Genomic DNA, 17,907 nt, shown 5'->3' with positions numbered 1-17,907 from the left:
TAATTCTAGGATTTCTAGGTCAACGGGACGAACCTGTAGGTTTTACATTTCCCTAAAATTTTCAAGATAAATGGTCAAATAATTTGATCGCGTTGACTTAGTTTCATTTATCACAGCTACAATGCACCATCGACGGATTTATGTCATGTTAAATTCAACTATTTATATACTTATGCGTACGCATTCCTGAGAAAGAGGACCTTGCTTGACAGACGGACAACAAAGTGATCCTATAAGGGTTCCGTTTTTACCTTTTAAGGTACTGAACTCTAAAAAAGGATGTAACCGCTTTCCACATCATGATCATCCTAGGTATAACATACCTAATATGTACTAAGTACTTCGATGGTATGAGGCCAAAATTATCATTTTTTACAAGACCTGCAAACGCAATGCGCAAGCGCATCATCTTTTTTCTTACTGAAATGTACGATTTCCTTGACTATAGTGAGGTGATTATTTTGCCCTATTTATAATAAAACAAGGAATACTCGCCCACCCTAATTAAAACTTCATGCGAAAGAAAGTGTTCAAGGATGGCGGTAGCGCAATCACGAAACCTACTGGACGGATTTCGATATTTGGTGTAAGGATATATCGGTGTTGTATCTTTATAATAAAGAGTTGCTTCATTTGTTCGTAACATGAAAATTAACCCTGGGCAAAATTAGTAGATATTGAATAAAACTACAAAAAGTTTATAAAACTGTATTTATTGTTCAATACAGAAATATAAAATAGTCTCTCATAATATTCTACGCCTCAGACCAAGCGCCACATAACACATGTAGTTTATCTGACTCAAGCTTTGTCAGATCACTAAAATGTCAGATTAAAAATTAGTAAAGCTCGTGCCTAAACGACATGATTTGGACAGGGTCCGCAAAATCTTAAATACAGGACCGGACCAAATGGAAATAATGGAGGGGAGGGTAGCCCTAGGCTAGCAAGCGGTGTCGCACACTTGAAGGCTTTAAATAAAGAAATTATTCCTAAAGCAGAGGGTAGCTACTGATAAGTTTTCAGATATTTACTCAGAAAGTATATGTTTCACTTGATATGAACGCACACAAATGGTCTGGGGTCTATTTATACATCTAACCAGCACAAACACGATTGCTAAATATCACAGCATAATGACTATTATTTGATATTCATTTACCTACAAAGTAACATTATTTTAAAAAAGATTGTTTATTTTCAAAAAGTAACTTATAAATTGTACAATGTTGCTAAGAACATAAAACAGTATTCTTAAATAAATGTGATTACTCGCTCTCAAATGGCTCCTAATGTATATTTATTTGTACTAAGTACGAAAGTAAATAATATTGTGCTGTAATTAAATAATAATAATATATATGAACTATGATAAAATCAAAAATAAACTATGAGTGCCACATTAACAACATAACACAACTAAACATAAGTACATTTAAATTTTATTTAAAGGCAATACATTTAGTGCTATTAGACATTATCATACAATTAAGTTACATTAGTCTAATTTTTACATACTGACTATACATTTATTCTTCTATGAAAAACGTTGGTTCAGTTCAGACATATCTTAAAAAGTGATTAACTAGTTTTAAATGAAACACTTAAGACTTGTAATTTACCTGCAATTATTCTAATGTGTGGGATCTTTTCAGAAGGGGAATATATTCATATGTTTGACTCCAATCGGCATGAAATAATAATAACTTGTGTATCAAAATACATCGACTGGCACTACATAATCACAATCACTCGTCCTTGTCACAATCAATCTGTCGCCGGCGACGCGCGCCCAGCAGCCGCGCGGCCGCGTACCCCAGCGCGGAGCCGGCCAGCCCCGCCGCGGCCGCAGCCTTGGCGCCCACCAGCGCCCCCAGCGGGCCCCCCACCAGCGCCCCGCACAGTGCGCCGCCTGCGCCGTATGCGCCCACACGCAGTCTGGAGTTTTAACAACTAACAATTTTCCACCTATCTTGAAATTTAAACAACTAAGTTATATTGAAACTGAAGTAAGTTTTATGGATACTGAAGTATTTTTTTAAAGTGTTCTTTATTTTAGCGAATAATGAAGATTGAATGAATGAATTAACACCGACTCAAATGAAAGAACATTATGAGAACGTAATTCCACTTTAATTAAAAAAATATTTAGACTTACTTTTCAGCTACGGACAGGTCGGCGCGAGCGGCAACCACGTTGTCAGAAGTAGTTTCGATGTTGCTAGACGCCGAATCAACCTAGGATCAGAAAAATCATGATATTTATGAATCGTAAAGATAATGATGGACATAATAATGATGGATGTTTAGAATCTCCATGTAATCGAAAGCAATAAGATTCGCAAAGTGTTTACGAGTTGTCTCTGCGCGAGCGCAGCCGCCTGCACGTGCTGCCAGGCGTCGTGCAGCGCGCGCACCTCGCCCTGCAGCTCGCTCCAGCCGCGCAGCACCGCCTCGCGCGACCGCAGCTCCTGCTCCTGCTGTTCCTGCTGTTCCTGCTGTTCCTGCACAGCCAATACGTCACGGCCCATGTATATCTCCGCTGTAGAATAGGACCACTCCACATAACCTTGGTAGCTTATAGGCATTAGTCAACTACAGCAATCGCGAGGGGTGACGTCAGATCCCAGGCATCCGGTTGTCAAATCCCAGCCGAGTCTTCACAGTTTTATGATTTACTTTTTACGCCGACCCTGGGTTTCGCGATACCACCACCCCGAATGCGACCGGAAACACCGGTGTAGATGTGAGAGAGAAAGTCTTTGCAAACGAATGCGGTTCGAGTGATTGCAAACGAATGCATATGAAAATGATACTTGTAAGGTTGATGTCTGTCTGCAGCCCTCACCCTGTCGTCGAGCTGCGCGAGCACGCCCACGGAGTCCGAGGAGCGCGCGGCCGCGGGCTGCGGCGGCGTCTCTGTAGGAGCGATAGCGCACTTTCTTTGACTCGAACATTATGATACCGTAGGAAGACAATCATAAACTTCGTCATATCGTTTCGCTCATACGAGAAAGAGAAATGCATATTAGATATACCTACACGAGAAGAATCGGGACAGAGGGCTCATCGCAAGTTTTACAACCCCTAAATGCGGTGAACCGGGAATTTATATGGAAATGTTTCGTCTCATGATTTGGCTACACTAGCTTGTCATCATAAGTTTTCTTTGTAATCAAAAGATTTTTGTTCTTGGGAAAAACGAATGTCAACGAAAGGATAAACGGAATATATAACATTTCGCCCGGCGTCCAAAGAGAATATAAAGCCTTTTCCAAATATCATTTTATAACTCAATAGCAGCGCTACCCTTATCGGGAACTACTAGTTGGCACGCTTATCTGTTTTAGCTCCAATCCAATGTTTGGCAAAATGTTACTTTGGTTCAGTGTCAGATCAACCATCACGCATTAGGTCCAGATTAGGTTAGGGACCCATACTAAATGGACTATTGTTTGATTTAAGTAGGGCTTTCTAGATGAGTAGACATCAAACAACTTAATCTGAAATACGATAGTGATTGACGGGTCCTACTATCACAGACAATACTCAACAAAGTACATGCTCGTATATGTATGTGAGTGTGGATTGGTTCATAATGCTGAGGTGAATGAAAGGTTGAAGCACAATATGGCCTATGAAGAAGAATGAAGACATTTGTTATCATTAAGTTCAAATCATATTAATTTTTATAAAAAAGCCAATCCAAACAACGAAACACTTCAATCAATCGCCACAAAGATAATGAATGAGATTACCTCTAACCAAATAGAAGTATGAGTTTGAAACATAAATGTTACTCAAGAGTGGGTACTCTTGGTGCGATATCAAGACTTCCACCATCATGCTTCAATGACAAATATATTGCTTTTATTCTCCATCTAGTTAGTATTCTTAAATGAAGCTTTTGCTCATAATGTAAGAAATACGCTCAAACAATGAACACCCGCTACACCTCACCGAGAATGCGGCGCGGCGTGCTGCCCATAGACACGAGCGATCTACAACTGCTCTCTATGATGCCTATAATATATCAATAGTCAATTTATAAATAGTAACTCTTTCTCTCATATTTTGTTATAAGTATTAAATTGATTTAACTAAATGAAATATGAAAGTACATATATTTACCCAGATAGTCGACGATGGCGCGCAGCGTGAGGTCGCGCGAGCGTTTGGTGAGCTCGTCGAAGCGACTGCGGTCTTCCGAGCGGACCTGCGACACTGTTCTGTGTTCACCGTCTCTACTTGATGCTCTTTACTACTCCAAATAAGATAACTTTATAAACTGCAGATTTGTTGTACTTTAGAAAATTAAAATGTTTGCAGTAAAGACTTTTAAGGAAAGACTTTAATATTTTGACCCAATAACATATGGCTCCATGTGTTATTGGGTCAAAATATTAACTACTATGAAACATAAAGCTTCGTTCAAACTGAGGCGGAAACCCGCGCGGGACCCGATTTGCTCGCGCCGATTGCGTCAGCTAACTTTTATGGACGTGTTCAAATTGACGCGAAGTCCATGAGCTGCAGCGAAATATACGCTGGATAGCGGGCGACTGATTTTTTTGAAGTGCCGTTTAACTTTAACCTTGAATTATTTTTACAATAAGTAATCATATATTTAGTATAAGTAATCAAATATATGTACTTTCATATTTCATTTAGTTAAATTAATCAAATAAGTAATCATTGCGTAAAGTGGGTATTAAAGTGTAAAACTCTCTAAATGTATGTTGCATACTCAGCTCATGAACCTTTCCTATTGAGATTTTCTTCTTTCCTATTGAGAAATCAAATATAATGACGCGCGGGTTTCGCCTCAGTTTGAATGAAGCTTAAAATGTGTAATTTGCATATCATTGCATATCTCTTTTTTCACATGTTGCGTACACAATATGGGAATAAGTGACAGCATGTGGACGTTATTAACATGCTATGCTTCGTGTTTGTATGTTTCATGGTAGACCTTCAGACGATGCATAACAAATTATTGAGAATACTATGAAATATGTGGTATGTGTATGCAAATAGGCCTCACCTGCCGCCGCAGAGCGTCGAGCTCCCCGAGCAGCGCCCGCAGCTGCGCCGCCACGCGCCGCGCGTGCGTCTGCTCCGCGCGCACGCGGACGTACTCACCGCTCTCCTCATACTGCACATGTTACAGTTTCATCTCATTTCTTTGGAAGTATAAAAAAGGACATAAGATGCATAACAATGCCTTTCATCCCAAAAAAATATTGGTCCTTTAGGAAAATCAAATTCCTAGAGAATATAATTATCAACATAATAAATAAACAATAAGGTCAGACAAGATATGGTAAAGTGGGACATTAAATGTATGTTGGTCTGTAGGCCAGGTAATTCTGGTAGCAAGTAGTTTTGTCAATAAGTACTGAAAAAGACACTGCCACTGAGAGAAAAAGGTTTATCAATGATGCAGAAGTAATCCTTACATGTATTGTTATAGATACGACGCTGTTAAGAATTGTTGCCAAACTCTCACTCACTAGACACGCGCTTTTATTAATAGATCACTAATGTCGTCACAAGAAAAAAACGGACATAGGTACTTTACATAAAATCTTCTTATAGGGGAAATGAATATAGTAGTTCACTTTCTAACAATGGCATAATAATGTTTTGTAAGTTGTAAGTAGGTAATTAATAAAATTGACGAACCTTGAGAATATTGGCCTTATGCTGGCGCAATAAGTCCAAATGATGCGGAATAGCTACTTCGTTGAACTTCGACAAAGAGAGCTCCACGCGTTTCAATGGCAACTTATTTTCTTCATCCATAGTATTTATTTTATCAGATTTAATTTCTCATAATAACTTTTATTAGGAACCTACTAAAATTTAGAAACAATCAACAAGTACCAAAAAAGTACCTACAAGGTAAAACAACGAATGACAACAAAACAAAGCAAAACGATATGACATTGACTTTATACTTTTTTGGGCACTGACGTCTACATGTTGTAGGTACAACAGTACGTCTACTAATTCCATGGTACTAATATTTTTAGATATGTGATTCTAAACACAGATATTTAAAGCATTTCATATATCATTCGTATCCACAGATATATCATCATCATGGGGTGCGCATCTGTATTCTTGGGTTGCGCGTGATCCATCAGCCAGCCAATGAAGATGTCGTGTCTGCCTTGCCTGCAATGAATTTGGGTAGGTTATTGACTGTTATACACTACCTACTCTCTGAATGATGGAGTGAAAAAAATTCACCTGTGGCTGTCAGACTATATCTGTCATCTGTCAAGAAACGCTGTCAAACGAAAAAGCCGTCAATTTGCTGAAAATTTACTTTTTCGTTCGAGTAAGTTCGAGGTTAAAAAGCATTGATAATAATTACTTATTGTAGTGGTGGCGAGCAAATTATGATATGAATATTGGTGTTGGCGAAGCAAAAATTACTCTTTACCTATTGGTATTTTGATGTAACTAGCCCAGTATTTTGCTGAAATTCGTATAAACTTCAGAATGGACGTGGACACAGGTATGTTTGCCGTTGTCGTATTATTTCCATATCTCCTAAATCTTATACAATACTTGAAACAGCGAATATTCATTATTCATATTATTTCCTTTATATCCTCTATCGGTACTTGTTGCTATCGCTTTCAAGTCAATGTATAAAAAACATGCAGGTAGGTAGTTCATTTTGTATTTTCTGTTGTTTGTTTACACCTTCTTATTTCTTTTAAAACGTAGTGATAGGTACATCCGGATAATTAATATTATTTCAATTTCATTTTGTCTATTGTATCTTGAAAGAAGATTTGTATGACAATGAGAGTAGGTATATCCTATTTGTATTTGAGCAATATGTTTGTTTACAGATGGTCGGAAGTCTCGCTCTCGCAGCAGATCGGTGAGTTGTTATTTATTACATTTAGAGAATTGTTCTCTAAATCTTATGAAACCAGGGTTTTAAACTTTAAATTTTAACCGGAAAATTCTCTTCAAAGCCCAAAAATTTAAGATCTTTATGGGTGGAAATATAATATACATGGAAATTCTCTTTTACAAAATTTGCTTGGGAATATACTCTGGAGCATGGCTTTTATATATTAATAAAATTGAAATTTAAGAGAATATTAATCAATCAATCATCAATACATATATAATAAAACAGTAAAAAAAGTGTTTTTGTACATTGAAGATATTTAAATAAAAAAATTGAGATTGATAGAGAATCAGTAATAGAATAAGAATTTTAAAAAAGTCTGTTTGTTTGCACACGCTAATCTTTGGTTCTACTGGACGGATTTGAATGAAATTTTTTTGTTGTATAGCTATAAAGCCTGGTCAACATATAGGATATAAATGATTTTGAAAACTGGAACACCTGACTACACAAACTATAGGAAATATTGAAATGACGCCTTAACAAAAGTTATTCAGCCTGATGAGCATGATGCACAGACCTATGATGGTACAGCTAAACTATAGGGAGTATAGAATTAAGGACTTAACAGAAATTATTCAGTCTGATAGCATTTTCTATTGAGATATAAATAAAAATGAAAATCTGGAACACCTGATGTAAATCCACGATGGTGCAGCGAAACAAAAATTGTTTATTCCAAAGTCAAATTAAAAGACTTGAACATTATGTTAACATGATGCTGTTTTAATATATGTATTGATTTTGAACATTAAGCCCTCCATAACAGGTGGAGTCTGCTTCCAAGATGTCGCATGACGGGTCGCCTCACTCGCTGAAATCCAAATCGCGCAGTGTGTCTCGCTCGCGCTCGCGCTCGAAGTCCGCGTCTCGCTCTCGCTCGCGGTCAAAGTCCAAGTCCGTGTCGCGCTCCCGCTCCGGAAGTGCCCGCTCCCGCTCCCGCTCCCGCTCCCGCTCCCGCTCCGGCTCGGCCAAGTCCCGCTCCCCGAGCGGCTCGCCCGCGCGCTCCCGCTCCCGCTCGAAATCTAAATCGCGCTCGTCGCCGGCTAACTCTAGTAGTAGATCGCGCTCCGGGTCCCGTAAGTCCCGCTCCCGCAGTGCAAGTCCCCACAAGTCCCGCAGCGCCTCGCCCGCTGACCGCTCAAAGTGCCGCTCGAAGTCGCCCGAGAAGATGGATGTAGACGACGACACTCGGGCGCGCTCGCGCAGTGTTTCTGCGGAGAAGGGATCTAAATCTCCTGCAGGTAACACCTTTTGTTTATTATAATTAGGTAATGGTTCAAATTAAATCAAAATTTAAATGTACATTTTTAATTACCATATTAATACAATTGTACATGTCGGGTTGATGGATGAAAGAGTTGAGTCTGACTGCTTTAAGGTCTGATGGATATTGTCCTAGTCATGTCCCAATCTTATACTCAATTCATCCAAATCAATTTTGTTATGAGTATCTCACACTAATCCTGTTAAATGAGTTTGCCATCCTATTCCTTAGTTCCAATTAAATTTAAATTTTAAATTCTTTATTAAACTTAGGATGATATACATCACTTATTGACATCGAAAAAGCGCAGATGAAAAAGTAACAAACTCCACCGCAGTCTTTTCTCCAAAGACGTATTTATAAGCATATCGACGTCGACTCACGTTTCATGAGATACCTAGTTGATTTGATAATCCTAGTCTTAGACTTGTCATTGTTACAAACAGGCGACCGCGCCAGCCGCTCCCGGTCCCGGTCTCGGTCCGGTTCTCGGAAGAGCAAGTCCCGCTCCCGCTCTGGGTCACATAAGAGCCGGTCTCGTTCCCCCTCCGGATCTCGTAAGAGCCGATCAGGGTCGCGGAAAAGCAAGTCTCGATCCAGATCTCACTCTGGATCCAGAAGGTCCCGCTCTGGGTCAAGAAAATCCCGCTCTGGGTCAAGAAAGTCCCGCTCTGGGTCAAGAAAATCCCGCTCTGGGTCAAGAAAGTCCCGCTCTGGGTCAAGAAAATCCCGTTCTGGGTCAAGAAAATCCCGCTCTGGGTCAAGAAAGTCTCGCTCTAGATCACGATCTGGGTCCAGGAAGTCTCGCTCTAGATCGCGGTCCGGGTCCAGGAAGTCCCGCTCCAGATCGCGGTCCGGGTCCAGGAAATCCCGCTCCAGATCGCGGTCCGGATCCAGGAAGTCCCGCTCCAGATCGCGGTCTGGGTCCGCGAAGGCGCGCTCTCGGTCGCGCTCGGGCTCGAGGAAGTCCCGCTCCAGATCCAAATCTGTTGGCGCGGGTTAGTAATGCACACAAAAGTAATTATTGAGTATGTCTATCAAAAAGTTTGAATACTAGATGCTAGCACACACAACGCCGCGGAGCCCGAGGCATGCCGACGGCTTTGTGACGATGAAAGGATATATCAGTAGTAAAAAAAAGTTTCACCAAAATCCGTTCCTAAGGGACAAACAAACATATGTACAGACACACTTTTTATTTCACTCTTTTCTTTTTTAATATTTCTTCGTGGTGTTGTACATCACACATTCTCATTTAATATATTTCAAAAATAACCTTTCGGGGCGCTGAATGTTTTACTATTATATGTATTATTTGTACGGTGTGTTGGCAGAAGGTTCCAGAAAGAGCCGCTCGCGCTCCAGGTCCAGGCCCGGCTCCAAGTCGAGATCCAGGTAATAAAGGCTTTGAGATGAATCATTCAATTTACTATAAAATGTGCTATATTTTCGGGAATAAATTGAAAATTTCAAAGGCGGACCGGAGGATGACTTTAGTAGGGTTTTTATTAAGATTATTTTTTGTTTGAGAACTATGAAATTCTTTCTCTGAGAACTATAAAATTGATCGACCTGAGATCAATGACCTGAGATCGACCTGAGAAAGAATTTAATTTTAATTTAAGAATTGTTTCATGCATTGAATAAAATATTTGTAGTCATTGTTAGGATTGTTTGTGGCCCAGTCCTGCTCCCGTCTCTCTCTTTCATCCTCTATTTAAATACATTTTGAGGCCAACACGTTATGAGATCTATTATAACAAAGAGGCGAACGTTTGTGAGTTTGTATGTTTGAGGCGGGTAATCTTCGAAATTACCGAACCGATTTTCAAAATTGGTTTCACCATTAGAAAAGTACATTATCCAAGATTGTTATATTGTCAATATAGATTGTTATATAGTCAATATTTTATCTCAAAATTCCCACGGGCAACATCTAGTAGCTCGTAATACTCATCATTTAGTTTTTGATTTAGTGTTGTGAGTAACGAGTAAAGTCAGTGTGTAAGATCCAGTCACACGTACTGCCGACAGGTCCCGCTCGCGCTCGCGCTCGAGCTCCGGCTCCGGCTCCGGCTCGCCGTCCAGGAGAGGTAACACACATTATTTTTTATTTTGGGTTCACAAAACTGACTGGTCATGCATAAGATGTACGAGAGATGGGTCTGGTCATCACATCTACGAGAGATGGGAACACAGCATGCTCGTAAAAATTACTTTAAAAATTGTATAGTCAGATTGTAATGAAATCGTGACCCGGCTAGAATTTATAATTTGTATAAGTACATAATGTACTTTTTATCCTGAAATGTTGTCTTACGTAATTGAAATAATGAGGTGAGAAATGTAATGTGTTCAGGCGTGAAGCGTCGCGGCGCGCGGCTGCGGTCGGAGGAGGAGCCGGCGCCGGCGCCCGCGCCCGCGCTCGGCCTCGGCTCCGACGACGACGAGCGCGCGCCCGGCAGGTCAGTGACGCTTGCTCTATGACAACCAATGATGATCGCTTTTACACTGTCGTGTTTTAGATTGCCATTTTTGAAATTTATCTTTGCATACGACTAACTACATGAGCTATATATATATATATCTATTCACCGATAGTGTGTAGGAGCCATAAAATTGATAAAATACAATAGTCATTTATTTAACTTTGATCCGTATCGATAAAGACTGGTGCTAAATGAACGATTGATGTATATCGTGTCGGCTCTGTCGTGTGTGTCAGCATGGAGGCGACGGGCGGCATGTCGGACTTCGAGCTGATGTTGGCGCGCAAGCGCGACGAGCGGCGCGGCAAGCGGCGGCGGCGCGACATCGACATCATCAACGACAACGACGACCTCATCGCGCAGCTGCTGCAGCAGATGCGGGCCGCCGCCGATGAGGTCACCGCTGCACTCCTTCTTATCTCGGCTCTCGACGTCCTTTACACTTTCATTCTCAAAAAAAATCTATGGATCGAACTTTTTCGACGATAATTTTTTTTATATGCAGAAAAAATAGAGAAAATTGATGATTAAATTGAAGAATCGGGGTCGATCCTAAGTGGTCATTACATTCAACTAGCCGCGATTCTCCACCGCCCTTTCCGAACGAATAACGAAATACGCCTAATTCATGAACATTAATGAACAATCTGTGTTTGTGTGCAGGACCGCGAACTGAACCGCCGCAACCAGCCGGCCGTGAAGAAGGTGTCCATGCTGAAGGCCGCCATGTCGCAGCTCATCAAGAAGGTAGTCGATCGCTGATATTTCATGATTCTAGATCAACGGTTTTGAGTTTCCAGTGAAATTATAAAATTCTCAACATGTGGTCATATACTTTGATCGCGTTAACTTGCAAGTTTAATTTTTTCAAGGCTTCAAGGGACCTTCTAGCTTGATATTTTATGTAATTTCAACTTTATACGTGTACGCATTTCTGAACGATCAATTTTATACTATTTAGTTTAGAAAAAAATTATATTAGAAACCTTATTATCATTTTTGAAGATTCGTAGATACACACGTATGGGTTTGATAAAAAAAATTGACTTTCAGTTCTAAGTATGGGGATCCCCAAAATTTATTGTTTTTTTTTTCAATTTTTAAGTAAAATCTTAATGCGGTTCACATCGACTTACCAAGTTTCAACAATATAGTTGTAGAAAAAAGTGGCTGTGACATACGGACGGACGAATCTATTATTCGTCCGTCCGTATGTCGTGAAAGACATTTGTTAGTTGAAATACTAGGTAGTTGTAGACGCTGACACGCGCTTGCAGGACCTGCAGCTGGCGTTCCTGGAGCACAACGTGCTCAACGTGCTGTGCGACTGGCTGGCGCCCATGCCCAACCGCGCGCTGCCGTGTCTGCTCATCCGCGACTCCGTGCTCAAGCTGCTGCACGATGTCAGTGTTGCGGTGACCGTCTCTGTATCCTCATAGGGAACCTAAATACCAAACACCGCTTTTCAAAGCGCACCGCGTAAAACGCGCGATCGAGAACACACTGAAAGAGTAACTTTATTTACTTCAATTTTCTTTTTTGCGTGTTTGACAACGAAAACTTCTAATTATGACATTTTAACAAAGAGCTACTTTTATTTGTGGCGATGTGCGTAATGTGACTCCGCTATTCACATCTCACCATCGAGTCGGTTCGCTGCGCCTCGCTGCGACCCGACTCGATAGTGAGACCTGGTAGTGGGCCCCGCAGTTCCCCGCGATCGACAAGTCGCTGCTGAAGCAGTCGGGCATCGGCAAGGCGGTGATGTACCTGTACAAGCACCCGAAGGAGACCAAGCAGAACCGCGAGCGCGCGGGCCGCCTCATCTCCGAGTGGGCGCGGCCCATCTTCAACCTCTCCACCGACTTCAAGGGTGACCATCACTTTTATATTTTACTAGCTGCGCCCCGGGCTTCGCTCCCGTGGGATTTTCGGGATAAAAAATACCCTATGTGTTAGTCTATTCTATCCGTGTATGAAATTTCATAATAATCCGTCCAGTACATTTTGCTTGAAAGAGTAACAAACATACATCCTCATAAACGTATTTTTTTAAATTTGTTATTGTTTGCAATCTACTCTCAGTAAAGAAAGAGTCAAGATGTTAATAAAATCACTAAACATTATTTGCCCGCGGCGTGGTGGTTTCGTCATAGAACCGCACAATATCCTTTTGCCTGTTGAGATGTGAGAACAATGTAGACACGTGTGCGCAGCGATGTCGCGCGAGGAGCGGCAGGCGCGGGACGAGGCGATGGCGGGCGGGCGACCGCCGCCGCGCGCGCCCGTCGCCGACCCGCGGTCAGTGACCCCGACCCCGACCCCAAACCAGGTGACGCGGGGGGCTGGCCTTGTAACAATCTTGTTTCGAATGGTACCATGACAGTGATGTCTGTTATGAATATTACCTTCGTAGGTACCCATGTTTACCAACGAAGCATGATCGTCTTCTTCCTCCCAGAGTTCGAACATTTCATATTGATTGGCGATCAAAACCGATTGTATTGATTGTTTTAACTTCTTTCGGAATGATTATATCGCACTTTTCACGAAATGACAACAATGACCTCTATTGATGTATACATGTCGAAGAAATATCACAAATACATTATTTTCAAAAAAAATACGCCTCTACAATGCCTCTCACAACACAAAACAATTTTATCGACCAACTTTTTTAAGATCCCAAAAATGACATAATGTCATTTTTGCGATCAAATGTCAAAAAGTGATGAGCGAATGATTCGCGGTGACGTCATCAAAACAACAAGCGAATACAAAACGAATATAATACTATAGTTTTGCAGCTGTCATGGCGCCAAATTCAAAAGTAATGTTAAAACAATACTGCACATGGTCAGCCCCCGATCGCTGGGATACACGATACATTACAGCTAAACTGATGAGATATACCAAACAGTTGAGCTGTGACGTGTCCCCCGTGCCAGCTACTTGCAGCCAGTATGCATGTATATTTCTGCCTTTACACATCTTTCTTTGGTGTTCATTTTGTAAAACATGCGGCAGTTGCATGCTGTGGGTAATTTTTTGAACGAGTTATAAATTACATAATTTTAGGATTGTTCCCTTTATCTGTACTGTAATTGCTAACTTGATGCTAAATTTCACGAGTCTAGGTCGACGAGAAATTTTAATCGCGTTGATTTACGAGTTTGATTTTCTCGCAGCTTAAAATGACCATCGACCTGGATATGTCATATAAATTTTTGCTATATACGTATACGCATTCCTGAGAAAAAAGGCCTTGACAGACGGACAACAAATTGATCATAAAGGTTCTGCTTTTACTTTTTGAGGTACATAACCCTAAAACGACAAAGAGTGAAAGACGGAATTTTCAAATTCTAATTCTTTATTTTGCTATAAATGCGGTGCACAATTCATGAATAAAACGAAGTGAATATCGAAAAAATTGGGAAATACGTAATTTTGTTTGTTTTCACAGAAATAGCAGTTGTATAGTTGTATGTTTCGAACTTTGAATGCTTTTCATGTCGGGTCGTACATATTAGTTCACTGGTGTATGTATATATGTGTGTGTGTGTGTGTGTGTGTAGTGCGGTGAGACCCGGGGAGCCGGGCTGGGTGTCGCGCGCGCGCGTGCCGCTGCCGTCCAACAAGGACTACGTGTACCGGCCCAAGTCCACCTCCGACGTGGACATGTCCCGGGTGAGTCTCACTAGCGCGCCGCTGCCGTCCAACAAGGACTACGTGTACCGGCCCAAGTCCACCTCCGACGTGGACATGTCCCGGGTGAGTCTCACTAGCGCGCCGCTGCCGTCCAACAAGGACTACGTGTACCGGCCCAAGTCCACCTCCGACGTGGACATGTCCCGGGTGAGTCTCACTAGCGCGCCGCTGCCGTCCAACAAGGACTACGTGTACCGGCCCAAGTCCACCTCCGACGTGGACATGTCCCGGGTGAGTCTCACTAGCGCGCCGCTGCCGTCCAACAAGGACTACGTGTACCGGCCCAAGTCCACCTCCGACGTGGACATGTCCCGGGTGAGTCTCACTAGCGCGCCGCTGCCGTCCAACAAGGACTACGTGTACCGGCCCAAGTCCACCTCCGACGTGGACATGTCCCGGGTGAGTCTCACTAGCGCGCCGCTGCCGTCCAACAAGGACTACGTGTACCGGCCCAAGTCCACCTCCGACGTGGACATGTCCCGGGTGAGTCTCACTAGCGCGCCGCTGCCGTCCAACAAGGACTACGTGTACCGGCCCAAGTCCACCTCCGACGTGGACATGTCCCGGGTGAGTCTCACTAGCGCGCCGCTGCCGTCCAACAAGGACTACGTGTACCGGCCCAAGTCCACCTCCGACGTGGACATGTCCCGGGTGAGTCTCACTAGCGCGCCGCTGCCGTCCAACAAGGACTACGTGTACCGGCCCAAGTCCACCTCCGACGTGGACATGTCCCGGGTGAGTCTCACTAGCGCGCCGCTGCCGTCCAACAAGGACTACGTGTACCGGCCCAAGTCCACCTCCGACGTGGACATGTCCCGGGTGAGTCTCACTAGCGCGCCGCTGCCGTCCAACAAGGACTACGTGTACCGGCCCAAGTCCACCTCCGACGTGGACATGTCCCGGGTGAGTCTCACTAGCGCGCCGCTGCCGTCCAACAAGGACTACGTGTACCGGCCCAAGTCCACCTCCGACGTGGACATGTCCCGGGTGAGTCTCACTAGCGCGCCGCTGCCGTCCAACAAGGACTACGTGTACCGGCCCAAGTCCACCTCCGACGTGGACATGTCCCGGGTGAGTCTCACTAGCGCGCCGCTGCCGTCCAACAAGGACTACGTGTACCGGCCCAAGTCCACCTCCGACGTGGACATGTCCCGGGTGAGTCTCACTAGCGCGCCGCTGCCGTCCAACAAGGACTACGTGTACCGGCCCAAGTCCACCTCCGACGTGGACATGTCCCGGGTGAGTCTCACTAGCGCGCCGCTGCCGTCCAACAAGGACTACGTGTACCGGCCCAAGTCCACCTCCGACGTGGACATGTCCCGGGTGAGTCTCACTAGCGCGCCGCTGCCGTCCAACAAGGACTACGTGTACCGGCCCAAGTCCACCTCCGACGTGGACATGTCCCGGGTGAGTCTCACTAGCGCGCCGCTGCCGTCCAACAAGGACTACGTGTACCGGCCCAAGTCCACCTCCGACGTGGACATGTCCCGGGTGAGTCTCACTAGCGCGCCGCTGCCGTCCAACAAGGACTACGTGTACCGGCCCAAGTCCACCTCCGACGTGGACATGTCCCGGGTGAGTCTCACTAGCGCGCCGCTGCCGTCCAACAAGGACTACGTGTACCGGCCCAAGTCCACCTCCGACGTGGACATGTCCCGGGTGAGTCTCACTAGCGCGCCGCTGCCGTCCAACAAGGACTACGTGTACCGGCCCAAGTCCACCTCCGACGTGGACATGTCCCGGGTGAGTCTCACTAGCGCGCCGCTGCCGTCCAACAAGCCCCGACGGTGTAAATAGAATAGAATTATGAGACAACAATTTATCGATAAAACGACATATGTACTTGTACGAGCACGTACAATATGTTAAGTCATAAAAATTGCAGTAAGTCGATTTCTATGCAATTATAATAAAATCAGATCATTATCAGAGTTTCATCAAATTCATACTAAGTTTATCAAGAAATATAGGTAGGGTTATCAATGACTTTCAATTATAAAACCACATCGTTGGGGTAAATTCCCCAAACATGGTTTTATAGGCACAAAAACTTCTACGGCCATAATGTATATTGAATAAATCAATTTGAACTTTAAGTTCGTTAAATTTTTCTGACATGACATTTAAAAATAAATGCTGAATTTCCAGATGAGTAAAAAGAAGATGACGCGCTACGAGAAGCAGATGAAGCGCTTCATCGACCAGAAGCGCCTGCGCAGCGGCAGTCGGCGCGCCGTCGAGATCTCCATCGAGGGCCGCAAGATGGCGCTCTAGACCACAATTCAGATAGGAATCCTAAGAGCCAGGCCCTATTTGCTTCGTGCCGCTCCGTTGTTTTCCTTGTGTTGATATTGATGTGCGTTGCCTATTACGTCGAATCTCCATACAAATTCGGCGTTGTCCGATCGAAATAGAATTTGAATAGTTCGCACTTACAGAAAATTATTCTTTTATAGCACAAACGACACCTATGGCATGACGGGACTAATGAAAATTGGTCAAGCGTGAGTTGAGCGTGTATAATTTAAGCGTAAGTTTTGAGATTTTGTAGACTCATGGTATTCCTAAGTGCGCATAATTGATTCGCGCTTGACCTTTTAGTTAAACTTAAATGTAAAGTTAAAAATAGTAATATTGTAAGACGCCATTCAGTGGGGAGGCCCTTGTCCAGCAGTGGACTTGTTGTGATGCTGCTTAGTTAAGTTTATCCTAATACGTTCGGTGCAATTAAGTATTGAAATAAACACTTTAAAATAATTACGAAAACATCAACTCGATTCATGTAAACCATTTTTGTCTGCGAGAAGGCGCTCCTCTGTCGGGGCTGATGGTTTCTGCATTGCAAAAAATTTGATATCGCAGTGAAATGATATCAGACGACCGAAAGTTTGCTGAAAATATTCTGACGTAATAATTATATTTGTAATATAATTAATTTGACTAATACAATGGTCTGTACTATTTGTTTGTCTTTGAGTGATCTCGCGGAGAGAACGTTGTGCAAGTCGCTAGTTAAGTGATTTAGTAAATAAAGCATAAATTAATTTTATATAGTAGTTTTATTTTCGTCCACTTAAAGTCCTCTTACCAATTCATTCTGATTGATCTCAAGTCTCAGAATGTACCCATGATGATGCCTTGAAGGCAACTCTATCGCAACCTCAACAACGATCAAAATTCTCTGAAAATACGTACATCGATTTAACAAGTAGATCTATTGAAGTTAGATCCATTGAACTAATTATAATATACCAAAATCCCATGCCAATTTATTGTATTTTGTTATATTTAACAGTGGTGTTAGTAATCTTAAAAACGAATTGTGTTAGTACTTATATCCTACTAAGGATTTACTAGTTTTTATTAAATGGAATGGCCAAGTAGAGGACAATCCCCACTATCGGCGATCGACTTCAGGGCGCTGTTGCTACACTGCAATAGCGCCCTTAAGGCGTTGTTATACTGTACACGCAGGGTGTTGTACGATTTCTTTGTGTAGTTAA

The 17,907-nt window shown here is 42.9% G+C and overlaps 2 protein-coding genes across 8 annotated transcripts; one reads left to right on the top strand and one right to left on the bottom strand.

Moving 5' to 3' along the window:
* Window positions 1-694: 694 nt before the first annotated feature.
* Syx17 (Syntaxin 17) lies at window positions 695-5,936 on the bottom strand. Of its 6 annotated transcripts, XM_053764630.2 has the most exons (8): window positions 5,686-5,933; window positions 5,045-5,155; window positions 4,132-4,216; window positions 3,961-4,023; window positions 2,849-2,919; window positions 2,355-2,504; window positions 2,159-2,238; window positions 695-1,938 (listed from the first exon to the last, which is right to left on the bottom strand). In XM_053764630.2, the coding sequence occupies exons 1-8, from the start codon at window positions 5,803-5,805 to the stop codon at window positions 1,749-1,751; spliced, it is 870 nt and encodes a 289-aa protein (XP_053620605.1). In that variant the 5' UTR covers window positions 5,806-5,933; the 3' UTR covers window positions 695-1,748. The 6 variants fall into 6 exon arrangements, with proteins under 6 accessions (XP_053620605.1, XP_053620606.1, XP_053620609.1 ...); XM_053764631.2 differs by lacking the exon at window positions 3,961-4,023 and having other exon boundaries at window positions 2,355-2,544; window positions 4,132-4,224; window positions 5,686-5,936; XM_053764634.2 differs by lacking the exon at window positions 3,961-4,023 and having other exon boundaries at window positions 5,686-5,932.
* Window positions 5,937-6,294: 358 nt separating this feature from the next.
* On the top strand, window positions 6,295-17,453 carry LOC128681063 (uncharacterized protein). 2 transcript variants are annotated; one of them, XM_053764629.2, is made up of 14 exons: window positions 6,295-6,526; window positions 6,870-6,901; window positions 7,707-8,181; window positions 8,651-9,202; window positions 9,539-9,599; window positions 10,239-10,297; window positions 10,564-10,669; window positions 10,930-11,089; window positions 11,357-11,440; window positions 11,971-12,096; window positions 12,404-12,566; window positions 12,910-13,025; window positions 14,272-14,383; window positions 16,553-17,453. In XM_053764629.2, exons 1-14 carry the CDS (start codon window positions 6,511-6,513, stop codon window positions 16,558-16,560), a joined length of 2,070 nt encoding a protein of 689 aa, XP_053620604.1. In that variant the 5' UTR covers window positions 6,295-6,510; the 3' UTR covers window positions 16,561-17,453. The 2 variants fall into 2 exon arrangements, with proteins under 2 accessions (XP_053620604.1, XP_053620603.1); XM_053764628.2 differs by having other exon boundaries at window positions 6,296-6,526; window positions 12,910-12,994.
* The last annotated feature ends 454 nt before the right edge of the window (window positions 17,454-17,907 follow it).

This window comes from Plodia interpunctella, chromosome 26 (genome assembly GCF_027563975.2).
Source record: "Plodia interpunctella isolate USDA-ARS_2022_Savannah chromosome 26, ilPloInte3.2, whole genome shotgun sequence".
Classification (NCBI taxonomy): Eukaryota; Metazoa; Arthropoda; class Insecta; order Lepidoptera; family Pyralidae; genus Plodia; species Plodia interpunctella.
The sequence above is the reverse complement of the archived record's forward strand: the minus strand, read 5'-3'. Positions and strand labels throughout refer to the sequence as shown.